Below are 26,105 nucleotides of genomic sequence, written 5' to 3'. Positions count from 1 at the left end.
TATAATAAATGATGGTGTTTGTGAATGGTATTTGAATATGAATGAATGAATATAATGAAGTGAATGGTATTTGTGGTCCAGACTTGAGAAAAACTGACTTTATAACAGGCTGGGGTTATGGTTTCGTTTTTTTGGTTTTTGTTTCTCTTGTTTAGTTTTTCGTAAGCAGTGCACCTCGGATGAGAGAACTTGTGGTTTCCTTTCACATCACACAGTCTGGGCATCAGGGAAGCAGCACAGGGGCGGCCTGGGGATGAAGGGACGTTTTCACCTTTGTTGCAAGTCTGGACGGGATGTAAAGTCATGTGATCCATCTTTGTCATTTTGCTCTTGTGGAATGGGCTCCAATGAGGTTTTATAGGAACCCCACCACGTGAAATGATGCTGTGATTGAAGAGGGGAGCCCAGAGCTCGGCCTTTCCACTTCCCCAGGCGCCCCACCCAGGGTGCCTGAATCCATTGTGTACATCTCTGCTGCGGAGAGTAACAGAGCTACTTTCTGTTCAATTCCTTTGTCTCATGGAGAAAAAAAATTTTTTTGGTGTAAGTACTGCCCCTCACTGCTCGTCTAGCAGTGTATGTCCCAGAGTCGGTTTATTTCTGTGGAGAAACACATTCTGGCCTTTGCTGTAGGAGACAGAGAACCATTCGGGTCTAATTACTCCGCATTGCACCGCAGGGTACCCCGCAGCAGGGAGCTGTGTGCCCTCAGGACAGGTTTATTAGCCTCCCTTAGCCTCAGTTCACCCGGCTGGATGGGGATAATGATAACACTTCCCACAGAAAGTTCTTGAGCTCAAACGAGAGCACACGCACTTTGCATGCCAGACTGCGCGGTGCACTCCCGGGCGGGAGGTGTGGGAAGCGCGGGCGCCCCCTGCTGGTGAAGCTTCATGCATCAGTAGGCAGCAACCAGGGGACCTGACCAACCTCTTAGGCTCTAAGGAGCCAGGGTTTGCCCGTGATGGGGTTTGCAGAAGTTACCAGCAATTGGTGGTGAACTGGGAGCAGATGTCTCTCCCCAGAGTGGGTGGGCATCACCCAATCTGTTTGGGACCCAGACAGAGCAAAAAAGATGGAGAAAAGGGGAGTTTGATCTCTACTTGAGCTGGGACACCCGTCGTCTTCTGCCCTCGGTTCTCGGTTCTCGGGCCTTGGGACTTGGGCTTAGACCCTCTGCCCCCGTGGTTGTTAGGCCCTCAGACTCGGACTGGATCACAGCCCCCACTTCCATGGGTCTGCAGAGGGCAGACGGGGGGCCTTCTCAGCCTCCAAGATTATGTGAGCCGATTCTTCTCATAAATCTTCCCTTACATCCACCTGCCTGCTCCCTTTTCTACTCCGCTGTGTCTCTGGACAACCTGACTCACGCAACTAACACACATAAACTGTTTCCCTGAAAGGCAGAGAAAGGGGCAGGACGAGGACCCCCACAACAGGCTGAGAACTTCCCATGGCCTGACGGCTCTAAAAAGACAGGCAGTGTGTGTCAGGATGGGGAAGGACACGGAGCCTACGAGTTCCCCGGGGCCACAGCATTCCTGACAGCCACGGAAGCCCAGCCTTGTGTCGCGAGTGCAAAGGACAAACCCCTGGCCTTCCACTTGGAACTTCAGCCCTATGCTGCGGACTAGCATTCCGTGGAGACGGGGTTCATTTTAAAACACGAAGCTGAAGGGATTAACAGTGATTTATTTCTTCTTCATGTGCTACAGTAGCATACAGCTAATCCATATATATAAAAAAAGAGCAGGCTCTCTGTCCTGCAAGGGCCGGGGACTGATTTCCTCTACCAGCACCGAGTGGAAAAGTGCTTCCCTCTGGCAGGTGACCATCATGCAGAACGTGACCCGTCTGTCATCACGATCCGACCGTGGGCTCTCAATGAAATGACACGGGCCCAGAGCGTAAACATGTCGATGAGCAGGAAATCCTGCCCGCTTACTCCACCAGGAGCCTAACTGGGAAATAGGTCTTTGAGGCAAACCGGAGCCCGAGCATCGTCAGTGGCTCAGATCTGTGGGAGGAGGATAATCCTGGTCCCTCTCTCCGTTCTCCAGAAGGGGGTAAAAGATTTCCCAGACAAGTGCTTTGAGCACAACCGCAGCTTCCTTGATTAGTATCTAAAAGGCACTCGGGCACATTTTCAGTTAGGAAAGGGACTGAGACATGAAGAAGAACACTGAGCCGATCTCTTCTCCCAAAAGACACAGTTTGGGGTTTGGACTGGAAGCCTGTTCCGTGGAGATCCGGTCCCCGCTCCGCCCCGGGCACGCCGCCCATTTTCAAAAGGCCGACTCCACATCCCCCATCTCCACGCACACAGTCTTCAGCTGCGAATAATACTCGATTGTCACCCGGCCGTTCTCTCTGCCGAATCCTGAAAGGAAGAGGGGGTGAGGATGACCCACGTGACTGAAAAGTCCTCAGTGAGCGTCAAGGACAGGCCCGGCTGACCCCAGCAGGGGAGGAACACAGAACTGACAAGGTTTGGGATGAAGTCCTCAGCTGCTCTGATCAGCAATGGAGCGAGGCAGGGGGAAAAGGGACCCACTGGCCTTCGGGGAGGGGGACAGGGAAATAGCCATGTCTCGTCTCTACGACAGGAATCTGAACTTATATACCTACCGTTTCAGGTTGAGATCTGAAAACGTTCAGGCTTTCCCATCCAGTGTGAAAACAGTCCCTACTACGACAATCAGCGGATGCCTCCGAAAGTTGCTGCTAACCTGGGGCGCCTGCCTGGCTCCACCGGTCTTGATCTCAGGGTCGTTAGAGGGAGCCCGGTCATCTGCTTCAGATTCTGTCTCTCTCTGTCTCCCTCTGCCCCCCACCCTGCTCCCTCTCTCTCAAACCCCCAAAAAACAAAAACAAAAAAAAGAAAAAGAAAGATTGCTTCTATTGCTTAAAAGCTAACCCTATAGACTAACTCTGAGATTATGAAATAAACAGAAATGCACAGACCTGACTGCACAGGTCCGAATGGGGACGGCCACCTTCCCAACAAAATGTGGAAAACGCAGGGAGTCAGCTTGGGATTCTCTCTTCCTCTACCCTTCCCCCCTACTTGTGTGCACAAGCTCGCTCTAAAATAAATATATTGTAAGAAAAAAAAAAAGTTCGTGCTCACTGAAAACTTAACTCTACAGCAGAGATTTTTTAAACCTTTTCTTACACCAAATCTGTTAAGGGCAGCTTGCTTTCCCACCCTGCCAACTCGTAACACCGGGGACTCTTCAGGTAGCCCAGTCACTGGGTCACACGCCACAGGGCCAGCATCCCACACCTGCCCTCTCATGGCACCCGGCCTCAGGCTCATGCAGGTCTGCCTCCAAAGGGCAAGGCCACATCCCCACACATTCACGCCTCCACGGGCGCCATTCAAAGGTGATTTGTCTACAACAGCCCTGACAAGGCCTGGCTCTGGCCTTTGTCTCCTTCCACACCCCGAGCACAGAGCTAGCTGGGTGGGGTCGCCCAGGTCGCTTCTCCTCCCATCTGGCCATGTTTCATTCTCTCTCTCATGCCAGGTAGACGAACTGAGCGCATGGATCCAAACACGCCAACATGAGGAAGGGAGAGGTGACCTAACAGGCCGCGCTGAGGCCTTCGCTGCACATTCCAAACCTTTCCCTGCACCCACATTTGTCTTAATAAAGCAGCATCTGATGCCCCGTCTGCATTCTGTACCCATGTGCGCAGCTCCTCTAGGCCTACACAGGGATGAGGGGGGTCAGAGGAGCGTGACGAGGGAATGCCAGGCTAAGAACAAAACATAAACCCAACAGCCACCATCTCGTCAGCTCTCCTCAGACTCTGGATGTCGCTAACACTGTCATGGCCACGGATGCGGGCCAAGAGGCCAGGGCTCAGGCTCTTCGCGTGGCGCCCCCACAGTCAAAACCGATCTTCAGGGAAAGGTAGGGGAGACTATGGAGAACATTTACAGGCAACAAGATACAAGAGAACCTCGGAGTAAGGGCTCTGCCCTGGCCGCCTCGAGGCTCCTCCTCACACACGGGGCCTCCACATGCGCTGTTACAGTAACACGCGCCTGACGGACCGCATCCACGTCAGCAACGGGCGGCAGCTGAGGGACCGCATTCCTGGATGGCGTCCAGGGCAACCCTAGTGACTCTAACTGCTGTTGAAAACAAGTTAATATCTGCCTGCTGAGATGTCAGAGCCACCTGACCTCTAAAAACTCCACAGCTGGGGATCTGCCTTCGGCTCAGGTCATGATCTCGGGGTCCTGGGATCGAGTCCCACATCGGGCTCCCTGCTCAGCGGAGAGCCTGCTTCTCCCTCTGCCTCTCTTCCCCGACTTGCACACACACTCTGTCTCTTTCAAATAAGTAATAAAATCTTAAATACAATACACACTCCACAGTGGACGGCAACGACCACCCCAAGGAGGGAACATGCGGAGCGGATTTACGCCTCCAGCAATCACAGACCATGAAGAAAAACCAATTCCACCCACGAGAGGAACTTCTTCGAGACGTCTACCAGCTGTTCACAAGCTAGGCTACACACACGTAAGAACCTTCTGGATGGCTTTTGCAGGAAGAAAAAGCTGCTTGGCTTCGATTCCCAGAGACTGCTCTGGTGGGTCTGGGGAGAACCAGGAATCAGGGTACTTTTCGGATAGTATGTTCGGATCCCGGTTTTGGAAGCTGGTCTGTAGGGCCTGAATGATGACCACTATCCCGAGAGGCCTGGTTTGCTTTCGCACTCGCCGGCTCCTCACCTGACCTCTTGTATCCTCCGAAGGGCAGCTCCACGGGGCTGACGTTGTAGTTGTTGATGAAACACATACCAGCCTGCAGCCCGGCCACCACTCTGTGCGCGCGCTGGATGTCCCTGTGAAGAGAAAACGTGACAGAACAAGCTGCTTATTCATAGCTTTGCTCCTGCTCTAACAGGAAAAGTTAGGCTACCAGTTCTAAAGGTCTCAAAGAATTGCCAAGTTCTTGTTTCTTCACTGGGTTTTAAAATCTTGTGGCATTCCTGCAAAACAGAGAAGGACCTGAGATTTATAGTCTCATCTGAAAGCATCTATAAGTCGCAGCAACAAGGGGGCCAAACACTTTGGGAGAAAAAGAGTCTTTTTAACAAACAGTGCTGGAACAGCTGGTGACCCACATGTCCACCAAGAGGAAGGTCAATCCCTTTCTATACTATACTGAGTTCATAAATACGAACTCAGATGGATCACAGACCTAAAATGTCAGAGAAAAAACCATAAAGCTCTTCAAAAAGAACAAGAATAAGTCCCCAGGACCCTGGGTTAGATAAAGCCTTCTTAGACATGATACCAAAAGTAACAGACAAAAAGAAAAGAAACAGAATGAGACTTGGTCAAAATTTACAATTTTTGTACTGCAAAGGAGACTATCAAGAAAGTGAAAAAGACAACTCCTGGAAACGCAAATCAAAACTACATTGAGGGGGAGCCTGGGGGGCTCAGCCAGGTGAAGTGTCTGCCTTTAGCTCAGGTAGTGATCCCGGGATTCCGGGATCGAGTCCCACGTCAGGCTCCCTGCACAGAAGGGAGTCTGCTTCTCCCTCTCCCCCTGCTGATGCTTGCTCTTAAATAAGTAAATCTTAAAAAAAAAAAAAAAAAAAAAAAAAAAAAAAACCTACACTGAAACACCACTTCACACCCACCAGGATGGTAGAAACCAAAAAGGCGGAGAGAAGCACGGGATGCCCCAGATGTGGAGAAAGTGGCCCCTCCCACATCATTACTGTTGCCCCAAGAGGCCACACTGCCTCTTGGGGGAACAGCTGAGCACTGCCTCAAAGAGTCAAGCAGAGTCATCATATGATCCAGCAATTCCACCCCAAGGTATGCAGCCCAGGCAGAAATGAAACATAACCACACAGAGACTCGGATGCAAGTGTCAACAGAAACATCATGCAAAAGAGCAAAACAGTAGAAACAATCCAAATGTCCAGCAGGTGAATGAACAAGACGTATCCATACATATTATTCTGGAAGTAGTGACACCTGCTACCATATAAATGAACCCTGGGAACATTCTGAGTCAAAGAAGCCAGTCAAAAAAAAGAACAAAAGAAAACATTTTTAATTATATGTTTTTGGCCTATATTATATAGATCGGTGGGGTATAGAAACTACATTATGATCTAATCTCTATCTTTTGCATTTTGTTAACATAGTATTCAACCTATTTCTGACTCCAAGTTTGATAACCCATGCAAATATGTATATCATAAACATGATTTGGATTAAAATAATCTTAATGTAGACCAAAAAAAAAGGTATCGTGTCATCAAATACTGAGATGAAAAGTGGAACATTTCATCAGTGATTGTACTGACTTATGTCCATCAGTCCAAATACTCTGATACTTACAATTATTTGGGTAGCTAAAGTGATGTATAAGTGGTTGAGTTAAATTGGTTAATGTTAGCAATACACGTCCTTCGTGAGAATTTTCATGTACTCTCTGCTACATATAACATAAAATTTGTGGACGTGAGCATAAAATACTATGTGTACACTATAATATATATGAGGCATTATAAAAATGTGTTATTATTACATTAATAAAATTTTAAATGAGACCAGAAAAAAAAAAAGCCAGTCACAAAAAGTCACATACTATATGATTCCATTTATACGAAATAGTCACAACAAGCAAATCTGCAGCTGGGGCAGGTGGATTAGTGGTGCCCAGGGCCTGGGGGGAGGGAACAGTGAGGAATGACTGCTCATATTCGTGGGATGCTAAAAATGTTCTAAAATTAGGTTATGGTGACGGTTGCACAACCCTATAAATACACTAAAAAACAGTGAACTGTATGTTTTAAATGGGTAAATTACATGGTACAGATTATCCTACACAGCTGTTAAAAAAGGAGCGGCGTGCTGGAGTCACCCTCTGTGAGATCCTCTCCCCGGCCTGCAGCAGCAGAGACCAGACACTTAACCCAGCCAGTCCTCGCTGCGAAGAAAGCAGCTCCTGAGAAGACAGGGCAGGACTCTGGGAGTTTCCGTAAGGGTGGATCCCGCTGTCCAAGTCCATGGGCTGGACAACACCGAGAGGGAACCCTGACATCACTGTGGTCTTGGGGCAATTACGGTATGTTCAAGTAGGTTCATCAGTTACAACCAACGCACCCTCTGGACAGGGACACTGATGATGGTGGGGGGGGGGGCAGGGTTTATGGGAAATCTCTGTGCCTCGCTTTCCACTGAACCTAAAATTACTCTAAAATATAAAATCTACTCAAATATAAGTAACAAGCAAACAAAAAAACAACAGCTCCTCAATCTTCTCTTTCTTCAGGGTTCTTTTTTTTTTTTTTAAAAGATTTTATTTATTTGAAAGACAATGAGAGAGAGAGCACAAGTAGGGGGGAGGGGGAGAGGGAGAAGCAGGTGTGGGACTCGATCCCACGACCCGGGGATCATGACCTGAGCCAAAGGAGGACAGTTAACCAACTGAGCCACCCAGTGCCCCTACACTGTTTCATTCATCAGACCGTCCAGGGGGACCTGGGTCTTCTTTCCCAGGTTCCTCACCACAAAGCTATAAAAAAAACTGAGCCAGCATAATTCCAAGTATAAAGCAGTATAAAATAATTCCAAAGTGTAAAGCAGTCCCAGAGAACCACCCATAACCGCCACAGACTAATCAAAGTTTGAATATGGTCAAGCCGTCTGCAATCATCTTCAAGGAAACTGTACTCCCAAATCACTTCTTACTTGTATTATAGTGGTTGATGTTTATGTGTAAGATACTAATCACAATTTTACTTACGAGAGTCACAACTGGAGACAAGAGCCTGAACGAAAAAAGGCCCACGTATTTAAAAAAGCATTCCAAACAGGAACTACTCTAAAGTTGTGAAAAAATCACCTTTTTGGAGAATACTGCCCAGTGTTTAGATGCTTATCGGTTTCTAAATTCCTTGACATGCAGGTTTTCAGTAGGCACCCAACCTGATGCTTTACACAGATCAGAATCTTAACCTTAGTTCAATGAATGAATGAAATAGGACGGAATGTTCATCAACACTGTTTACAGGTCAATTTCAATGCAACAGCAGGGGGCTCTGGCCGGTCAGGGCAAACTAGAGACGCTTCTCTGGCACCTTTGGACCTCACCTGGAGCAGAAAATGCTGATGAAACGTCAACTCCAGAGAGGAAATGAGAGCAGTGGCCTCTCTGGGCAGATCCAGCATACATCCCCTGTTCCTGCAAAGCTGTCTGAGGTGTCCTTCCCCACGTACCTGGTAAAGACCCCAGCCGCTAAGCCAAAAGTGGTATCATTGGCTCTTTCCAGGACCTCAGCTTCAGTGTCAAATGGTAAAATGGACATAACTGGTCCAAAGATCTCCTCTTTCACGCAGGTCATGTCGTCTCTGCAGTTAGCTGCAAACATCGTAACAGAGCCAGACATCAGTGACGGGATTACCGTGCTTGGCGCTTGAAAATGCCTTCTCTGCAGTAAGGACGAAACACACAACCCTAAGAACGCCTGAGAACCCTGCTCAAAACACCAGCTGCAGCCCAGCCTCGAGGTCTGCGACTCCTCACGGATCTACAAAGATGACAAGTCTGCATCAAGAGGTGGTAGAGCTTGGTGTACAAAGTACAAAAAGCACTCTGGTCACCTGTATGTCACACTCTACTTTGGGGACACCTGCACTCTCTTAAAGATATAATAAATAACTCTTAGGCTGTGCTTCAGGATAGTTCATTATGTTCTAATTCTCTGAAAAGCGGTAATCCACATATGACATTTAGGGAAACGATTGGCCACAATATTAAATTACCCAAGAGTCCCAGGAAATACTTTATCACCTCCTGTGGGTTGGTAACACCGGGTGGCTCTGTACGCAGTGACTTCCCTGTCCCAGAGTCAGGGCTGACGCGGGCTTGCAGTAGCAGCTGCTGCGAGGGAGGGCAGGTTCCCATCCGAGACGGAACATCTACTGTAGTTTAGCCCCCAGATCTTAAGGGATCAAAAATTAACCCAGACTCTGTTGTGACTCCCACACTTTAATACGAATAAAAATGAACCGGGGGCTTATTAAAAAGCAGGATCACTAGGCCCCACTCCCTGTGAGTTACACTGAGGGTGGGAGGCAGGAATCGGCCCCTTTAACACGTTTTCCAAGTGGCACCGACGTCATGGACCACAAACCAGACTTTCAGAATCACGGGAATAAACCTTAGTTTGGTCAGCTCCCTGTTCTTTGCCCAGGTTCACAGCCTGTTTAAGCATAACTTTTTTTCTTCATTGTAAAATATATAATCCCTGCGAAAAACGTGGACTATTCAGCAATGCACCAAGTATAACAAAAATCACCTCTAATCCCCAGCAACCAGAGAAATCCACTGTTAATATTAGGATGCAAACTCCATTCCTTCTCTCTCCCATGCATACATTTATTTTTTAATACATCTGGGTTAATACCATACACACCACTGTTTAATCTCTATTTTTTATTTATATCTAAAAATACATTGTAAGCTTTTCCTATTCACTTAATAAGTACGAGCTAATCCACGGTATGGATGGTAGGCTCACAGCTTTCAAACCTCAGCAGATCTTTTTTTATTGTGAGGGCTTAAGGCTAAAATGCATCAGATAATCAAGTGCTGGGAAGGGACACCGCTGTCAACCTTAGGGACAAGGATCCGCTCCATCTATCCTCTAGACAAGGTGTAAGGAATGGAATTACACAACATAATTTGATCTGTATATAGTTTTTTAAAGCCTATGAAACTACTGATTTTTTTTTTTTTTTTTACTATTTTTTAACTTCGAACTAACATATATTATTAGCTTCAGAGGCAGAGGTCAGTGATTCATCAGATTTAGAGAACACCCAGTGTTCACTGCATTCTGTACCCACCTAATGCCCATCACCCAGTTACCCCATTCCCCCACCCTTCTCCCCTCCAGCAACCCTCAGTTTGTTTCCTATGATTAAGTCTCTTATGGTTTGTCTCCCTGATTTCGTCTTATTTTTCTCCTCCCCCTCCCCTATGCTCCTGTTTTCTTTTTTTCTTTTTTAAGATTTTATTTATTTATTTGACAGAGAGAGAGGTCACAAGTAGGCAGAGAGGAAGGAAGCAAGTTCCCCGCTGAGCAGAGAGCCCGATGCAGGGCTCGATCCCAGAACCCTCGGATCACGACCTGAGCCGAAGGCAGAGGCTTTAACCCACTGAGCCACCCAGGCGCCCTCCTGTTTTCTTAAATTCCACATATGAGTGAGAATATATAATTGTCTTTCTCTGATTGACTTATTTCACTTAGCATAATACCCTCTAGTTCCATCCGCATCATGGCAAATGGCAAGATTTCATTTTTGATGGCTGCGTAGTATTCCATTGTAGGTATATACCACATCTTCTTTATCCATTCATTTGTCAATGGACACCTCAGCTCTTTCTATAGTTTGGCTGTTGTGGACATTGCTGCTATGAACATTGGGGTACAAGGGCCCCTTCAGATCACTACATTTGTATCTTTGGGGTAGATACCTAGTAGTGCAATTACTAGGTCAAAGGGTAGCTCTATTTTCAACTTTTTGAGGAACCACCATACTGTTTTCCAGAGTGGCTGCACCAGCTTGCATTCCCACCAACAGCATAAGGGGGTTCCCCTTTCTCTGCATCCTCGCCAACAGCTGTTGTTAATTTTAGCCATTCTGGGGGCACCTGAGTGGCTCAGTCATTAAGTGTCTGCCTTCAGCTCAGGTCATGATCCCAGGGTCCTGCGATCAAGCCCCAGAGCAGGCTCCCTGCTCTGCGGGAAGCCTGCTTCTCCCTCTCCCACTCCCCTGCTTGTGTACTCACTCTCACTGCATCTCTCTGTCAAATAAATAAATAAAATCTTTAAAAAAAGTTTTTTTTTAAATCCATTCTGACTGCTTTGAGGTGATATCTCACTGTGGTTTTGATTTGTATTTCCCTGATTCCAAGTGATGTGGAGCACTTTTTTCACGTTGTCTGTTGGCCATTCGGATGCCTTCTTTGCAGAAATGTCTATTCTTGTCTTCTGCCCATTTCTTGACTATTTGTTCTGTGGGTGCTGAGTCTGGCAAGTTCTTTATAGATTTTGGATACTAGCCCTTTAACTAATCTGTTGTTTGCAAATATCTTCTCCCATTCTGTCAGTTGTCTTTTGATTTTGTTGACTGTTTCCTTTGCTGTCCAAAAGCTTTTTATCTTGATAAAGTCCCAGTAGTTCATTTCATCCTTTGTTTTCCTTGCCTTTGGAGACGTGTCTAGCAAGAAGTTGCTGTGGCTGCGCTGCCTGTGTTCTCCTCTAGGATTTTGATGGATTCCTGTGTCACAGTTAGGTCTGTCATCCATTTTGAGTCTATTTTTGTGTGTGGTGTAAGGAAATGGTCCAGTTTCATTCTTCTGCAGTGGCTGTCCAATTTTCCCAACACCATTGGTTGAAGAGACTGTCTTTTCTCCAATGGATATTCTTTCCTGTTTTGTCAAAGATTAGTTGACCATAGACTTGAGGGTCTATTTCTGGGTTCTCATTCTACTTCACTGATCTATGTGTCTGTTTTTGTGCCAGTACCATACCATCTTAATGATTACAACTTTGTAATAGAGCTTGAACTTTGAGATGGTGATGCCACCAGTTTTGCTTTTTCAACATTCCTTTGGCTATTCGGGGTCTTTTCTGGTTCCATACAAATGTTAGGATTATTTGTTCCATTTCTGTGAAAAAAGTTGATGGTATCTTGATAGGGATTGCCCAGAATGTGTAGCTTGCCCTAGGTATCATAGACATTTTAACAATGTTTGTTCTTCCAATCCATGAGCATGGAACATATTTTCATTTCTTTGTGTCTTCCTCAAATTCTTTCCTGAGTGTTGTATAGTTTTCTGAGTACAGATTCTTTGCCTCTTTGGGTAGGTTTATTCCTAGGTATCTTTCGGTTTTTGGTGCAACCATAAATGTGATCAACTCTGTAATTTCTCTTTCTTCTGTCTCATTGTTAGTGTATAGAAATGCAATTAATTTCTGTCCACTGGTTTTATATTCTGCCATTTTGCTGTATGAGTTCTAGCAATCCTGGGATGGAATCTTTTGGGTTTCCACATAGAATATCACACCATCTGCCAAGAGTGAGAGTTTGACTTCTTCTTTGACGATATGGATGCCTTTCATTTGTGTTGTCTGATTGCTGAGGCTAGGACCTCTAGTACCACGTTGAACAGCCATGAAACTACTTGATATTTTTATAGGGACACTAAGATATATTGTATATAGGGATATAAGATATACTGTAACATAACAGAGGAAAGCACAACAACAACACGACCTAGAGCAGTGGGCACCTCTGAGGTAGGGGGAGAAGTAAAAGGGTTGAGGACAGCAGGACGACCACACACTTGTCTGTCCAAACCAGGAGATGTTTAAGATTGAAAAGACGTGCTAAAAATTATTAAATTACAAAATTTTTTAAATATTGCCAGACTGTCTGACAAACTGGTTTTATTATACTGATGAGATATTGTTCAAAGAAAAACATATTCTTCAGCAACTTTCCTGAGAAACGAAATTCATTATTTTATCAAACATGACCTTCCTTTTTTTTTTTAGCTCCTTGCTTCCAGAACAACAGGTGTCGACCCAGTTAAGTCTCAGGTAAACTAATGCACGGTGCCGTCCAAGAGGAAGGAAACTAATCCACACTCCCATCCACACGGGAGGTAAGGAAGAACTTCTACTCCTTAAATCTGAGCGATGAGGACGTGGTTTACCAACACTTGCTGTATACCGTATACATATTTTATAAATATCCTATTCTGACACTTAATTCAAACAATTTAAAAGCAAACAAGAAGGGGACGTACTCAGTACACAAGGTCTCATGTAATATCCGTCCTTCAGTTTGGGATCTTCGGGTACATGTACGTCTCCACCACATAGCACTTTAGCACCCTGCCGGAAAAGAAAAAAAGATGCTTATTTTCTGCTTAATGTACAACCCTGGGGCACCTGAGTGGCTCAGTTGGTTAAAACATCTGCCTTCAATTCAGGACATGATCTCGGGGTCCTGGGTTCGAGCCCCGAATTGGGCTCCCTGCTCAGCAGGAAGTCTGCTTCTCCCTCTCCCTTTGCCCCTCCCCACCTGCCGCTTATGCTCTCTAATAAATAAAATCTTAAAAAAAAAAGTACAACCCTGAAATGCATCCCTGAAACGTTCAGTGTGTCCTGAGCAGGCGCCTAGTCACTCCACTGCAGGAACAAAACAGAACATAGCCAAGGACACTGTGACATCGCGAGCCAAGCGGGTATTAGCACAGGCAAAGTGCACCCAGCAAGGAACGTGGAATGATTCCCCTCCGCCTTGCCCCAGCCCATCTCCACTTGTTTCGCACCTGCTCCTTTGCCAGCTTAACAAACCCGAGGACTCGCTGCAGGTGTGGGCGGTTGATGAGGGGACCCATCCTCGTATCTTCCAGAAGGGGATCTCCGATTTTTATCTTCTCGGTCCGTTTCACCACTTCCCTTGTAAATTCATCAAGAATCTCCTTTTGCACAAATACTCTTGTGCCATTACAACAAACCTGAAGGACAGACACAAATATGTACGTGTGTAGGGAAGGAAAAGGGAAAAGAGGGAAGACTCCAACAGCTTTTTTTTTCTTAAAAGAGACAGTATACCTTTTTTAAAAGGTTAGTTCCAGCTCTAAAAATTATCCCCATCCTGGACAGAATTACCCATGGAATTGTGGACATACCACCCTCTCAGCAAAGAAACCTCCTGCCGTTCGAGAGGAAAGTTCTAGCTTTTTGTTTGTTTACATTTCCTCAAGGCCGTTCACAGACCCCCATGAGTTCTCCTACTGCCTCCTGTCAGAGGCTCGGTGAGGCTGTGTATTTTAAGAGGCAGAGGAGATGGGAGAGGAAGAACAGACCAAGAACGAAGGGCTCGAACCTAATGAAAACCTGAGGCATTTCACAGCAAACTTCTCTGTCTCTAAAATCACAAATCATTTATGACCATTTAGATCCTCCCGTAGAACGTGAGCACAAATACTGTTCAAATGTTATCGGAACTGCAGATACAAAGTCCAAAAACAGAGCCAAGTACCCATGTTCACAGAATAATGAAGACGTATCAAAAGGTCACAGGAGATGCCATGAGTCAAATCTGCAATTATCTGAGGGTCAAAATAAATGATGGCAGTAAATGGACTGTAATCCATAGAATGAAGGAAGAATCCATAGTCCGTAATAGTAAAAATAAATGAGTGGAAAAAAATATGGGAGAAGGGAAAGTTCCTTCTCATAGAGGAGAGTGAACTAATAAATGCAGAAAAACAGAACTGGGAAATCACCATTTGGGAACCCCCATAAAAGAAAGTGTTTCCAGCAAAAATCATCCAAGGGTGTTACGACTAGTGGGGGAGAGCCCGGGGAGGCACAGAATCCTCTCGCACGGTCTGCTCTGTGACCCGTCTTCCCACAGAGGGAGACACAGTGACTTCCCAGAGAAGATGCCCCTCAACAGACACCCCTCAGCAGAGTCAACTAAACCACTAAGAGGGGCACAACATGACTTCTGAGGTGCTTTTTGTCTCAAACCCATAACCCAAATCTTATCAAAAGGAAACACGAGACAGACCCCAAATGAGGGACATTCTACAAAATAAATAGCTTCTATTCTTCAAAAATGTCAAGGTCCTGAAAAATAAAAATAATTGAACAGCTGACTGTTCCAGGATAAAGGAAGCTGTGGGGACACAATTAAAGGCAACATTCCTTCCCAGATTCGATCCTGGACTAGAAAAAAGAAACTATGATTTTGCTTTGTTTGTTTCTCCTAAAAGGACTAATGTCAAGCAAATGGCAATATGTGGGGACTCCTGGGTGGCTCAGTTGGTCAAGCATCTGCCTTCAGCTCAGTTCATGATCCAGGGGTGCTGGGATCGAGTCCCGCATTGGGCTCCCTGCTTGGCAGGAAGCCTGCTTCTCCCTCTACCCCTCCCCCTGCTTGTATTCCCTAAAAAATATATAAAATCTTTTGTAAAAAATGACAATATGTAGATGGGGCTGCAGAGTGCGTATACTCTACCTGAGGTTATTGATTGTCCTAAGTGCACCATGCTTACATAAGAGAATGCACTTGTTTCTAGAAAATACACACAGGAATGTAAAAGTTACACATCTTAAGCCTGCAACTTTCAAACACTTCAGGAAAAAAAATGCATACATAGGTATAGAAAGAGAAACAGAATGACAAAGGAAACGTGATAAAATGTTAACATCTGAGAAAGGCGGCTCAAGGGTACACGGCATTCTTCACCCTCTCTGTGCAACACTTCTGTGAGTCTGAAATTATTTCAGAACAAAAAGCTTTAAAACATGCTATTCGACAAAGGGGTGAGATTCCTCTGAAACCTCCTCCCGGGACAGGTGCATACCTCGCCCTGCGTGAGGAAGTTGGCCATCAGCGCCCCCTTCACAGCGTTCTCCATGTCACAATCCGAGAAGATGATCAGGGGGGATTTGCCTCCCAGCTCCAAGGTAACAGGTTTGATTCCCTTAGCTGCCATCTCCATGATCTGACAGAAGGAGAACACGCACACTCGGGAGGGTCACACGTATAAACAGCAAGCGGCGTCAGCCAGACCCTCAGCCTCCAGGCCCCTCGGACTGCGCACCACCCGCAGCCTTGCTCCTATCGGGGACCCTGCCCTTCGCCTACTTATCCTCTTCCAGAACCCCGAGGAGAGTCCGCAGGACTGCACCTGACATTCTGGAGAGGGAACGCATTTTCAAACTGCCGTTCATTCACGTGTCACAGGCGGAAACTCTCACTACCGTTACTGCGCTCAAGGCTGACAGCTAAGCTCAAAACGATACATCAGAAATAAACTGCTTTGGTGAGGCTGTGACGTGTTTAAGCCTGATGATTCACAGACCCGCACCCCTGGGGCAAATAAGACATTACATGTTAGTAAAAATAATTTTTAAAAAAGAAATAAGAAATAAGTTGAGCGAGTACCCTTCCTTCCGAGGTGGTCGCTGCAGAGGCCCTAAGACACCAGGGACCCAAGTGGCAGCCCAGACCCCGCGCTCTGAGGCACAGGCAGGAGCTGATGACTTCCATCCGCTCGGGGACCGGCCGCCAGCCTAACGTTCTCCTCATCCCACTGCACTCCCTGCCGGCGCCCCACGTTGCCAGCACACTTCCGCTCTCCGCCCCGATCCCCACGGCCTCCCTCCCAGGACTGGGTGAGATCGGAGGCGAGGCCTCCCACGTGGGCTCTGGGCAGGCCTGACGCTGCCGTTTGTGGGACCCGATACCGGTTTGATCTTTACCTTCGAGCCGGTGGGCACACTCCCAGTGAAGGAGACCTTGGCCACGTCGGGGTGCTGACACAGAAACTGGCCCGTGGCCGCCCCTCCCTGCACCACATTGAAGAGCCCCGGGGGCACGCCGGCCTCCGTGTAGATCTCGGCCAGCAGCAGCACGGACACCGGCGTGAAGGGAGACGGCTTGAAGACCATGGCGTTACCTGCGCGAACCCAAGACACGAGAACACAAGACTTCTTGAGGCCGGTGATCCTCTGAGCACAGGACAGGAGAACAAGCCAAAGACAACTCCAAGTGTTTCCCGTCCCCCCTCCAACCCCCCATCAACTCCTAGACCCGCACCGGTACGAGTAAGTAAACTCAGCTTGTTCCTCTCACGTTGGCTCCTTGCCATGGGCAGATCCAGGCCAGCACTAGTCCAGGCTTAACCAGGAACACCCGACACTCGCATTTCCAGGCCTTTCCACATCTATTATCTCATTTAACGCATGCCATAGCAGGAGGAAGTGCTGTGCTCACTCCCATTTTACAGAAGTTGAAACGGAAGACCCGAAAGGTTAATTCTGATGAGTCTCCAAAGCTAGTGACTTAGCTCTATTCCTCCTGTCCCAGCTGCCTTGGCCTCGCACGGGAATTTGCAGAAAGCAGAAGGGCACAAAGCACGACATGAGGAAAGCTCCATCTCCACACAGCGTCCCAGCCCTAGTGCTTTCCTTAACGTCAGGATTTTTTTTCCCGAGATACAATAAATCATCTTTTCCCACTGATTCCTCTTTAAATAGTATGAGAAAACCTTTTCGGTCAGCCAGCTGAAGTTTCTCTAACGGAAGCCTTGTTTACCATTTGTCTTACGCAGGAGGAAGTTTATCTTCTGCTTCTTAAGTGAAGCCAAACTCCCGAGTGCGACTTCCTCCACAGAAATTCATCCCACAATTCTTGTGCAGAAAGGAAGAGAACTTAAAAGGAGCCCCAATCTACATCAATTTGACAGTAAAAATAAGACCTCCCAGACCAAAATTAATGGTCTTCTTTTCCATAAGAAAAATAAATTAGATAAAGAAAAGTGGGAATAGGGCGCCTGGGCAGCTTAGTCAGTGAAGCGTCTGCCTTCGGCTCAGGTCATGATCCCAGAGTCCTGGGATCGAGCCCCACATCCAGCTCCCTGCTTAGCGGGGAGCCTGCTTCTCCCTCTCCCCCTGCCACTCCCCCTGCTTGTGCTCTCTCTCTCAAATAAATAAATAAAATCTTAAAAAGAAATAAAGTAAGAGCGGGAATAATATAGACGCAATCCGTGCGCATAAGCCACGCTGCTGGGTCCCAGAGCAACAGGGCAGGAAGGGACACACGTCCTCTGAGGCCTCAGGTGCCCCAAGGCAGGCAGCCCTTCTAACGTGCAGTGTGAGTGTGTGAAGGAGTGTGTGTGTGTATGTATGTGTATGTGCAAACGGGCACGCATGCACGAACAGGTGAGAGGTAGAGAAAAGGGCCAGAATGTTGGCTCCCACGTGAGAATCCTTCTTTCTTACCACAGGCTAAGGCGGGCGCAGACTTCCAGCAGGCGATCTGGAAGGGGTAGTTCCAGGCACCGATTCCCACACAGACGCCAAGCGGTTCTCTTCTGGTATAACCGAAGGAGCCGCCTGGGAGCTGGATATGTTCGCCTAAGAGGGAAGCAGAGTCACAGAGAACATAGGACTGCTTTTCCGGACACGCTGCCAACACTGGGTGCCACACTCGGCAGCCTCCCGCTGTCCCTGGCCTCCCGCTATCTCCGGCTTCCCGCTGTCCCCAGCCTCCCCCACCCCCACACCGTCCCTGGCCATCCCCCGCCCCCAGCCTCCCCGCTGTCCCCGGCCTCCTGCTGTCCCTGGCCTTCCGCTGTCCCCAGCACACAAGCGCTCCCTGTCTCCACTCTAAGGCTCACTCTGGACTTGCGTGCGCACCCCCGCACGTTCTCTCCAAGAAAGACTCCGACCCGTCCCTCAAAGTCACGTTCACTTGACTTAATGTAAGTCTCTAACACCTTAGAGGATCTAGCAGGTAAGAACCTGAAGGCAACGAGATGGGGACCTGCACCTCAGACTCTGGCTCCCACAGCCCTGCGGGGTGCCGGCGACCATCTAACACCAGCTACAGCAAACCTCACAGAGTCAAAAACAAAACGAAACCAAGCCTTTTCTGCTAACTAGGCAGAACTAGTAAACATGGTAATGCTTACTGACTCTTGCAAGAACTGTTTTTTTAACCACTTGGCTCAGGAGCCGTGCTGAGTGCGTTACATGTATTTTCTCACTGAACCCTCATGACCACCCACGAAGACAGTTTCAACAAGGAAAGATAAAGTCATTCTCAGGGTCACCCACGTGGAGAGTGACAAGCCCAAGACTGTTAACCCAGGGCTGTCTTCATCCCCACATCTCTCTCCCTGGCCACCGGGGTCTGCTCCCCCATCCGCCTGCCAGCGGTCCCCGGGGTCAGGCGAGGGCTCACCGGCCATAGAGCCCGCCAAGCCAGCGTAGTACTCCAGGCACTGCCACGAAGTGTCGATGTCCCAGCGGGCCTCAAAGATGGACTTGCCGTTGTTGATGGTCTCCATGGTGGCGATCTCATCCTTCCGTTCCTTCAGGTAAAACCGAAGACTAGATTTAAGACATATATAAGGGCACCCGGGTGGCTCAGTGGGTTAAGCCTCTGCCTTCTGCTTAAGTTATGATCTCAGGGTCCTGGGATGGAGCCCCACATCGGGCTCCCTGCTCAGCTGGGAGTCTGCTTCTCCCTCGCCCTCTGCCCCTGCTCGTGTGCTCCTCACTCACTCACTCTTTCTTTCAAATAAATAAAATCTTAAGGGAAAAAAAAAGGAAAAGAAATGCTAAAGAAATTTCTTCAAGCAGAAAAAATATGACACCAGATGGAAATCAGGGCCTACACAAAGGAATTGGGAGCACGAGAGGGCGAAGCGGGACTTGATCCCAGGACTCTGGGATCATGACCTGAGCCAAAGGCAGACACTTCATTGACTGAGCCACCCAGGGGCCCAAAAGGTCAATTCTTAAGAGGACAAAACCCTAAATGCTTACACACTAGGAACACTAAAAGACAAACTAAAATGATAAATTATCTGCTTGAGTTACCACTTTTGGTCTATTAAAAATAATTTTTTAACGACAGAATAAAATACTTCGTTGAGAGGAAATTCTCCATGAACACTGTCACATCTCTGTGTGACCCAGGCTTTCTGAGCAGAGGATGCTGGAAAGATGAGACACAAAGGCCTTGGAAGGCAGACACAGTGTCTTCCTAAGGACAGACGTGCCAAGAAGGAAGTGCAGAGGCAAAGCTCACTGCTTCCCATTTCTGGAGACACCTGCTAACTTCCCAGGGTAGTAAAGCTGGTAACACCATCCCCCTGAACCCTGGAGGAGATGTGCTTACTGAGTCATCGCTCTCGCTCCAGGGGAGGGAGGCACAGGTGTGAGAGCAGCTCCTGTCTAAACTGAGTCTCAAAACTCGAGGGTTCCCCTCCTGGGGTGCAACTCTGCAAGCAACAGGGTAACCTGTGGCTCTCACTGCATCTCCTCTCAAGGACTGGAGCTCAGAAAACCAGTGACAATGTACCACTCTTGCTGCCGCATTTTGCTGTGACAAATTGTATCTTTCTAAGGGCACCTGGGTGGCTCAGTCGGTGAGGGTCTGCCTCCAGCTCAGGTCATGGTCTCAGGGTTCTGAGATCCAGCCCCATGTTGGACTCCCGGCTCAGTGAGGAGCCTCCTTCTCCCTTGGCCCCTCCCCTCTGCTTATGCACTCTCTCACTCTCAAATAAATAAATAAAATCCTTAAAAAAAAAAAAATTTCTGTAATCCAGCAACTGTCTCCTGTCACTATATACATATATATATATATTTACGTGTGTGTGTGTATACACATATATATATATATATATCTTTGCAAATACGGTAATTATCAGATATGTCACAGTTTCTGACTTAACACACTTATGAGAACAAAAACTCACCAGAGTTCTACCACTCAGAGATAGCCACGATTCATATTTTGGTGTACATGCTTCCGAGTCTTCTAATTGTTTGTAATGAGCATCTCTAGTCCTTCTGCTTTTTAAGACTGTAAAAAGCTGGGGAACCTGGATGGCTCAGTGGGTTAAGCTTCTGCCTTCAGTTCAGGTCATGGTCTCAGGGTCCTGGGATCGAGTCCCACATCGGGCTCCCTGCTGAACAGGGAGCCTGCTTCCCCCTCTCCCTCTGCTGCTCCCCCTCCTTGTGCTCTGTCTCCTTATCTCACTCTCTGTCAAATAAATTCTTTAAAAAAAAGACTGTAAAAAGTTTAGGGGCTCAATTAGTGGAGCATGCAATTCTTGATCTCAGGGTCATGAGTTTGAACCCCATGTTAGGTGTAGAGATTACTCAAAATAAATAAATAAAAATTTTTTAAAAAGACTGTAGGAAGTTTTAACTTTGTCTTTATTTTATTTATTTTTAAAAAGATTTTATTTATTAGACAGAAAGATATCACAAGTAGGCAGAGAGGCAGGTAGAGAGAGGAGAGGAGGAAGCAGGCTCCCCGCTGAGCAGACAGCCCGATGTGGGCCTCGATCCCAGGACCCTGAGATCATGACCTGAGCCAAAGGCAGAGGCTTTAACCCACTGAGCCACCCAGGCGCCCCAACTCTGTCACTATTTTAGAGAGAAAGAGAGAGAGCATGTGAGCAGAAGGGAGGACAGAGGGAGAGACTCTCAAGCAGATTCCCCCCTGAGCACGGAGCCTGACACAGAGCTCCATCCACAATCCCCAGAACACGACCTGAGCTGAAATCGAGAGTCAGCCGCTTAACTGACTGAGCCACCTAGGTTCACCCTAACTTTGTTTTTTAAGAAGGAAACATCTATAAATTTACGAAATCTTCCCAGGCAATTACGGTAGACTATGTACCTGGAAAAAGAGTGGTAGAGTCATCAGAGGAAAAAGGAAACTGGAAACAAATACAAAGAGTTAAAAAGGAGACAAGCTGCAAAGGACACGTTAAAACAAAGATAGAGAAAACAACCTGCCACAGGTCAGAGAGAGCCAAGATCCAGACAGCAATTACTCAAAGAAAGCATGTCCCATATACCCAGGTGAGCACACGAAAATGTTCTGCAGTTTTGCAAAAAAGGCATCACCTAGGGGTGCCTGAGTGGCTCAGTGGGTTAAAGCCTCTGCCTTCCGCTCCGGTCATGATGCCAGGGTCCTGGGATTGAGCCCCGCATCAGGCTCTCTGCTCAGCGGGAGCCTGCTTCCTCCTCTCTCTCTCTCTCTCTCCCTGCCTCTCTGCCTCTCTGCCTACTATCTCTGTCAAATAAATAAATAAAATTAAAAAAAAAAAAAAAAAAAAGCATCACCTAACAGAGCATCAAAGTCTAATGGCAGATCAGCACAGAGAACCCTCAGAGCAACTCCAGGGGGACATTTCTGAAAGAGAAAGAAAGTGAAACATACCCTTATTATCCTGGCAGCCTCCAAAAGAATTCGACAGCGCTCCATGCCGGATTTCTGCCTCCATATTTTAAAGGCAGCTTTTGCATCTGCGACAGCCAAATTTACTTCCTTCTCTCCGGAGCAAGTGAAAGTGGCTATCACTCGGCCTGTAACAGGAAATACAGTGTTATCTCCAACGATCACCTCAAGTTTAAAGGAAGTACTATGTATCTACATTGCCTTGTAGCGACCCTCTTCCTGTTTTTTAACTATGGTCTGACTTCATGACCACCCCGATGCCTGCGGTTCTTCACTCTGTTCTGAGGCATCGGAACCCTTTAAGAATCTAAGAAAAGCTGCAGACTTCTCTCTAGAAAACGTATGTCAGCACATCAGAGAATTACAGAGAGTGTGTCCCTTGCCCCTAAGCACAGCATGAACTTCAGGTTAAGAACCCTATCTTTTGTCCTTCTCTATCTCACAGCTGAGCTGGGTTTTGCAACCCTCTTTAACAATGTTTGAGAATCTCAGGGGTCTTGCGAAATAGAAGTTGAAAGTCCTCAGTCTCCCGGGTTCTGAACTCTGATTTTATTTTTTTAAAAGATTTTATTTATTTATTTGACAGAGAGAGATCACAAGTAGGCAGAGAGGCAGGCAGAGAGAAGGGAAGAGAAGCAGGCTCCCCGCTGAGCAGAGAGCACTGACATGAGGCAGGCCTCCATGCCAGAACCCTGAGATAGTGACCTGAGCCACCAGGCGCCCCTGAACTCTGATTTTATATTCCGCTCTGTATTCTACATAAATCATATCATAGTGCTGACACTTCATGAATATGGTTAATAAACAGCAACATCAGGAAAACTTATCCCTAAACACAAGAAAAAAAATTTTCTCAAACAGAAAAAAATCCGGTCTCTCCTTTTCTTACTCCAACCTTATTCCCTATATCCCGGTGCAAAATATGAACCTCACATATCAAGGCTTGTGACTGACTCCACCAACAAGAATTCTTTAAGTACCCCAAATCGGCAGTTCCTTTTCTCTCCACCAAGACCTCCAGGGACTCTGCGTTTTCCAGAAAGATTTCACAAGCCTGCAATTTCTGCTACAAAATTGAATTGCCAGTCGGTAAGGGCAGTGGCTAAGGATGGTAATTAAAGAGCAATTTTTCTCTCTCCTGTAGGCCTATGGGGATGGGGGTGTAGAGGCTGTTTCCTCCAGCAAAGTCCCCGGATCCCTGGGGCTCCTTCCTGCTCTAAGGTTACTACTGCTGTGTGGTTCAGTGGGATTGATCAATCCTAAATTCTGCAGTTCTTTGCAATCCAGTTTTGTCCCTCTGGCTACCGGCCATTCTGGTTTGCACAAAACATTTACATTTTTCTCCCCACAAATATTCCATAAAGCTCAGCAAAACAAACACAAACCAAAACTAAAACCTCTTCCTCATTGGCTGTGCGATCTTCAGAATTCTCAGAGCAAACCAAGGGCCCAGCAGTGTTTGGCAACTTCCAGCACTGGATAAAAGCTGGCCTTTTTACTCCTTCCCTAATTCTGATTCATGCACAGAAATAGTTTAAGGCTAGGAGATGGCAACAAAGTCCTCATTCATGCTCATTAGAGTCATCTGCGCACGCCTCTCCCTTCTCCACACTAATGTTTCCACCTGCGTCCTTCTGGAAATGCTAATTCTCTTCTGTGCGCAAAGTTGAATACACTTTAATAGCGAACAAGGGCACAACCTCACGCACCATGGCTTTGTAGACTCTTCTCAAGCCGCTGTAGCATTACCCACGACCCCTCCGCCCCCAGACGCAACTCACCAGCTGTCCAGTTTCCTAGATTCCCCTCCCGTCCCTATCCAGATGCATTCGTGTTTGCACGGTGCCCTCAGCTGCCTGCACACGTAACTCTGTTCTCCACACTCGACTATGCCCAGCAAACGTTTGCCCAACGCACTAAATGAAGGCTCAGGGCAGAATACTTCCAAGAGTGGGGCGGGGAAGCGCCAACCCGCGCCCAGGCCCCGCCGCCGCCCCCTGCACCGCTGCGGCCCACGCCACCCGCCGCGCAGGCCCCGCCGCCCGCTCTCCGTCCCGTTACCGGTTGCGGGCTCGAACGCCTTCTCGGTGCCCGAGGCGTCCGCCGGATCCACGCGGGCCCCGCCGCGGTAATTGAGCGGCTGCGACACAACGAAAGTGCCGGTGCTCATGGCCGCAACAGGAACAGGCCGAAGGGTGCGGAGAAGCGGAGCGACAGCAGCCAAGCGGGCTCGGAGAAACATGGGGGAGGCGCGCGGCAGGGGAGCAGAAATTTGGAGCTGCGGGGAGGGGCGGGGCCTGCGGGAGAAGAGAGGCCTGCCGGAAGTGGCTGGGCTTGCAGTGAGGGGCGGGGCCGCGGAGAGACCCGGCGAGGGGCGGGGCCGCGGGGCGGAGCCGCGGGGCGAATGGATGCCGGTCACCCCGGGGATACCACAGCTAAAGGGCCTCCAGGTGATCAGGTGAGGGGCAGGATCTGGGAGACTTGGTGGCAGTCTAGGCTCCTAGGTGGTCCGGGTCAGTCCCTCGCTTAGCCAGAAGGATGGGACTACCCACCAGGGTCATGCGCGCGCGCACACACACACACACACACACACACACACACACACACACACAGAGAAAACGAGAACCACGTGAGGAGATGCACAGGTGAATAAGCTTGATGGTGGTGATTATTTCACAGTGTATACCTCTATCAAAACACCAGGTCGTACACCCTAAATACATACAGTTTTTGTCAATTATACCTCAGTAAAGATAAGAAGGGGGAAAAAAGTTCTGAGAGAACACGGACAATGTTAAGTCCTTGACTGTAGCACTGTTTGTGTCTGCTCTCCTCCACGTCCTCATCGGAAGTGGGTGCTGGCGCTTCTGTTTCCAATGATGATGGAGTAACAGGAACCAGATTTATCTTCTTGTCTCAAACAATGAGAAAACTGGGCTAAACATTGGAACAATAATTTACAGATACAGGACAACAGGTAACATAGGATAGTGGTCCTAAGTGAGCCCTTCAACTTTCCCAGCTGTCTGCCAAGAAAGAGCGTCCAGGTCACAGGGCAGGGAGAAGGAACCCAAGTAGAGCCCAGCCATCTTCCCGAACAAGGAGACAGAATTTCCAGTTTGAGAGTGTGAAGGGGCTAAAAAGGAAGGAGCTATACAAAAAGCTTTGGAGATCAGCAGACTGCCCTTGGTTTGAGGGCTAAGTACTGATCTGTAGTACTGGGGAGGAGACAACTCAAGGCCAAGGGGAACACCCACCAGAAAGGAATAAACAGGAATAACCCTTGAGCTCATATGGGACTGGGAACTATGTTCCCACCAGACAGAATAGAAAGACCTTTTAATAGAAGGCATTGTGTAGGGTCCTCAGAAGGATATTTTCTCAGCAGTGGGGTCACATTAACCCTAGGCTAGTGGCTGCTTTGGGTCTGCTGTAACAATGCTTATTCGCCAGTCTCAGAAGATCTAATCAATTCCAAGTAACTCATCTGTGCCCCAGGAAAAAACCTTCAAATATTTAAAGGAATACAACTATGTCTAGCAACTAAAAAAGTGTAATCCAGAATGTCCAGAGCCAACCAAAAATTATCATCCATGCAAACAACAGGAGAGAAATCAATCAAAAGAAAGACCCACACAGATGACAGAGTTAACACACAAGGATGTTAAAAGTTATTATAAAAGCACTCAATATGGTTACAAAGGTAGAGGGGAAAAAATAAACATGATGAAGAGGGAAAGATACATAGAAGACCCGTATCAAACTTCTGGAGAGGAAAAACATAATATCTGAAATTTAAAAGCATACCAAATGGGATTATGCAGAGGAAAAGACTAACGGGTTTGAAGACATAGCAGTAGACTTTCTCCAAAGTGAAACACAAGGAGAAAAAAAGACTGGAAAGCACAATAAACAGCATTTCTGGGCTGTGGGGCACTATCTAGTGACCTAACATTCATGTAACTGGAATTTCAGAAGTGGGGGCATTGGGAGGTGAAAAGAAAAACGTTTGAAGAAATAATGGTCAACATTTTTCCAATTTTCATGAAAACTATAAATTTAGCAATCCAAGAAGTCTGATGTACTTCAAGCAGAAGAAACATTAGCTACAGCCAAGCACGTCCTATTTGAAATACTAGAAACCTGTGGTGAATAGAAATCCTCAAACAGATGCAAAGGAGTGTGCCTTCTGGAGAGCTATTTGACTTTCACAGCCTGATGTCTGCAAGATTGGGAGCACAAGATTTGTTTTATT

General features: G+C 47.4%; 1 protein-coding gene across 1 annotated transcript; it reads right to left on the bottom strand.

Moving 5' to 3' along the window:
• Positions 1-1,672: 1,672 nt before the first annotated feature.
• LOC111151106 (aldehyde dehydrogenase 9 family member A1) lies at positions 1,673-24,128 on the bottom strand. The gene is made up of 11 exons (XM_022508889.1): positions 23,912-24,128; positions 21,833-21,978; positions 18,833-18,962; positions 17,869-18,003; positions 16,348-16,544; positions 15,447-15,587; positions 13,398-13,586; positions 12,870-12,957; positions 8,267-8,408; positions 4,751-4,863; positions 1,673-2,380 (listed from the first exon to the last, which is right to left on the bottom strand). The coding sequence occupies exons 1-11, from the start codon at positions 24,090-24,092 to the stop codon at positions 2,286-2,288; spliced, it is 1,557 nt and encodes a 518-aa protein (XP_022364597.1). The 5' UTR covers positions 24,093-24,128; the 3' UTR covers positions 1,673-2,285.
• Between the last annotated feature and the right edge of the window lie 1,977 nt (positions 24,129-26,105).

This window comes from Enhydra lutris, unplaced genomic scaffold (genome assembly GCF_002288905.1).
Source record: "Enhydra lutris kenyoni isolate GAN:26980312 unplaced genomic scaffold, ASM228890v2 scaffoldscaffold25, whole genome shotgun sequence".
NCBI classification, from domain to species: domain Eukaryota; kingdom Metazoa; phylum Chordata; class Mammalia; order Carnivora; family Mustelidae; genus Enhydra; species Enhydra lutris.
The sequence above is the reverse complement of the archived record's forward strand: the minus strand, read 5'-3'. Positions and strand labels throughout refer to the sequence as shown.